This window comes from Mastomys coucha, unplaced genomic scaffold (assembly GCF_008632895.1).
Source record: "Mastomys coucha isolate ucsf_1 unplaced genomic scaffold, UCSF_Mcou_1 pScaffold21, whole genome shotgun sequence".
NCBI classification, from domain to species: domain Eukaryota; kingdom Metazoa; phylum Chordata; class Mammalia; order Rodentia; family Muridae; genus Mastomys; species Mastomys coucha.
In genome coordinates, this window is record NW_022196904.1 from 107613911 (window position 1) to 107616337 (window position 2427).

At 47.7% G+C, this 2427-nt stretch overlaps 1 protein-coding gene across 2 annotated transcripts in view; it reads left to right on the plus strand.

The window, feature by feature from the left end:
• The window catches only part of Tmc5 (transmembrane channel like 5), an 82025-nt gene that overhangs the window by 61292 nt on the left and 18306 nt on the right, over positions 1–2427 (plus strand). For both annotated transcript variants that reach the window (XM_031388044.1, XM_031388043.1), the window contains one exon: positions 2011–2106. In XM_031388044.1, coding sequence (XP_031243904.1) covers positions 2011–2106 — 96 coding nt within the window. The remainder of the gene's footprint in view (positions 1–2010; positions 2107–2427) is intronic.

Consider the following 2427-nt stretch of genomic DNA (forward strand, 5'->3'; position numbering starts at 1 on the left):
AAATCCGCCTGCCTCTGCCTCCCAAGTGCTGGGATTAAAGGCGTGCGCCACCACCGCCCGGCCCTGGGGTTTTTAATTTTTATTTTTTGCAGTGCTGGGGTGGAGAGAGACACAGGGCCTCAGAGTGCTAAGTGAGCAGCACCCCACTACGAGTCCTGCGTGGCTTCTGTTTCATTTTTATCCGATCACTCTGCAGTAATTTGATGTGTGCGTCCCTCTTCTTTCTAGGTGTTGCTTTGCTGAGGCTGTTCCCCAAGGTCTGGGACTTGTAAATCCTCTCCCACTGAGCGACACCCCAGTCCTGAACACCCCTGTGCTGCCCCCAGTGTCTCTAGAGTGAGATGCTGTGATATAATGCCAGGTTCTCTCTGTGGGGAAGCTGAAGTTCTGGACAAACTTGCTTTTATTTCTGCTTCTGTCCAGAGCCTGGATGTAAAGAGGAGAAGCATTTTTGTTGTTTAACAGATTTGGGGGGACATGGAAACTCCATGTATAATGAAATCTGGCTGAAGAGATGGCTCAGTGAGTGAAATATTTATCATACAAGCATGAGGACCTGAGTTTGAGTCCACAGAACCCACATAAAGCCAGTCGTGGTGGCACATATATAATTCTAGTGCTTCCAATGGGAGACTGGGGAAGTGCCCCCCACAAACTACTTATCAAAAGGCCTATCTCAAACAAGGTAGAATTGAGGGCTAATACTCAATATGGTCCTGTGATTTTTGTATGCACACTGTGCCATGTGTGCACGCACATAAATGTTCAGATGCACACATACACATATCAGACACATGAACAAAGACTTAAAACAATCATAGTAAGAGAAGAGAAAAGAATGTGTTACTAAAGAATGATGTGATCCAGGCAGTGGTGGCACACACCTTTAATCCCAGCACTCAAGAGGCCCAGGCAGGTAGATCTCTGTGAGTTTGAGGGCAGCCTGGTCTATAGAGATAGCTACAGGACAGCCAGGTCTACACAGAAACCTTGTCTCAAAAACCCAAACCCAAAGCCCCCCTCCAAAAGTGGGTCCTGGTAGGTCAGCCATGTGCCAGGGCCAGGCAGGCCAAGCCCCACTGCCAAGAGCAGTTGGAGAACACAAGCTGGACTTGCCAGTAAAAGAGAAGAATTCAGAGTTGGGTGGGTAGGAAGGGAATGTTGAGAAGGATGGATATGGGAGGACAGAGAGGGTAAATATGATTAAAATGAGTTGTGTGATAGTCTCCAAGATTTAACAAAAATATTATTTAAGAAAAAAAGAAAGAAAAGGGTCAAGTTTCCTGAGGCTGGAAAGATGGCTTAGTAGTTAAGAGCACCAACTGCTCTTCCAGTGGTCCTGAGTTCAAATCCCAGCAACCACATGGTGGCTCACAACCATCCGTAATGAGATTTGACACCCTCTTCTGGAGTATCTGCAGACAGCCACAGTGTACTTAGATATAATAAATAAATAAATCTTTAAAAAAAAAAAAGGATCAAGTTTCCCCAAAGTATACAGTGAACCTGTTTTCTTCATTGCAGAACATAGGCCATCGCTGGCTCCAGAGCAGTACCCATGCCCTTGGCTCAGTGGCTCAGTGGCAGAGTGCATGCTTAGCATGTGCAAGGCCCCAGGTCCCATCCTCAGCACCAAAAGAAAAAAAAAGTTTTTAGAAATGCGTGTGTCAGGGGTGCTCAGTTTGTCTGCTTCATGGAGGGAAAAAACTAACAATCAAAGACTGGATAAACCAGAACGTAGGCGGGCCAGCTGAACAGAGGGCAGCGACTCCCTCTAGAGCTGTCTGCATTGACTGCAGTAAGTAGTTCCCTGCCTGACTGCCATGTTAGGCCTGCACCTCCCCAGTTATCTCCACTCCTGGAGAACGTGCTGTAGACTAGGGGCTTCAGCATTTGCTCTGGGACCTGCAGCTTCATTCTTAACTACTGAGGGTCCCCGCTGCTGTTTGTCCCGGTTGGTGGAGGTCTCTGAATTGTCATTTGAGTTCTAAACCCAGAACGTCTTCACAGGCTCATCGGGATGAAGTTCATCACCAGTCTCAGCCTACAGGAGTTTGACATTGCCAGGAATGTTCTAGAACTGATCTACGCACAAACTCTGACCTGGTAAGTTTTGCAGTGCAGTGTGGAGTACCCCAGTCACTTTCCACCTTGGGGTGGACTTGGGAGTTTTGGTTTTAGGTCCCTGATCTGTTGTTTAAAAATCTCCATAGGTGGCAGCAGGCACAGCTAGTCTGAAAGGTGAGAGTACAGCATGTGTTCTAGATTATTCTTTGCTTTCAGGAAACCCTGATGATGTCAGATGAGAGTCAGCTTAGGGCAGGGAAGCAACCTGGAGACCTACAAACCATAGGCAGCTACAGTCCTGGTTTGCACCCTCCCCCCATCACACCCTCCCCCATCACACCCTCCCCCATCACATCCTCC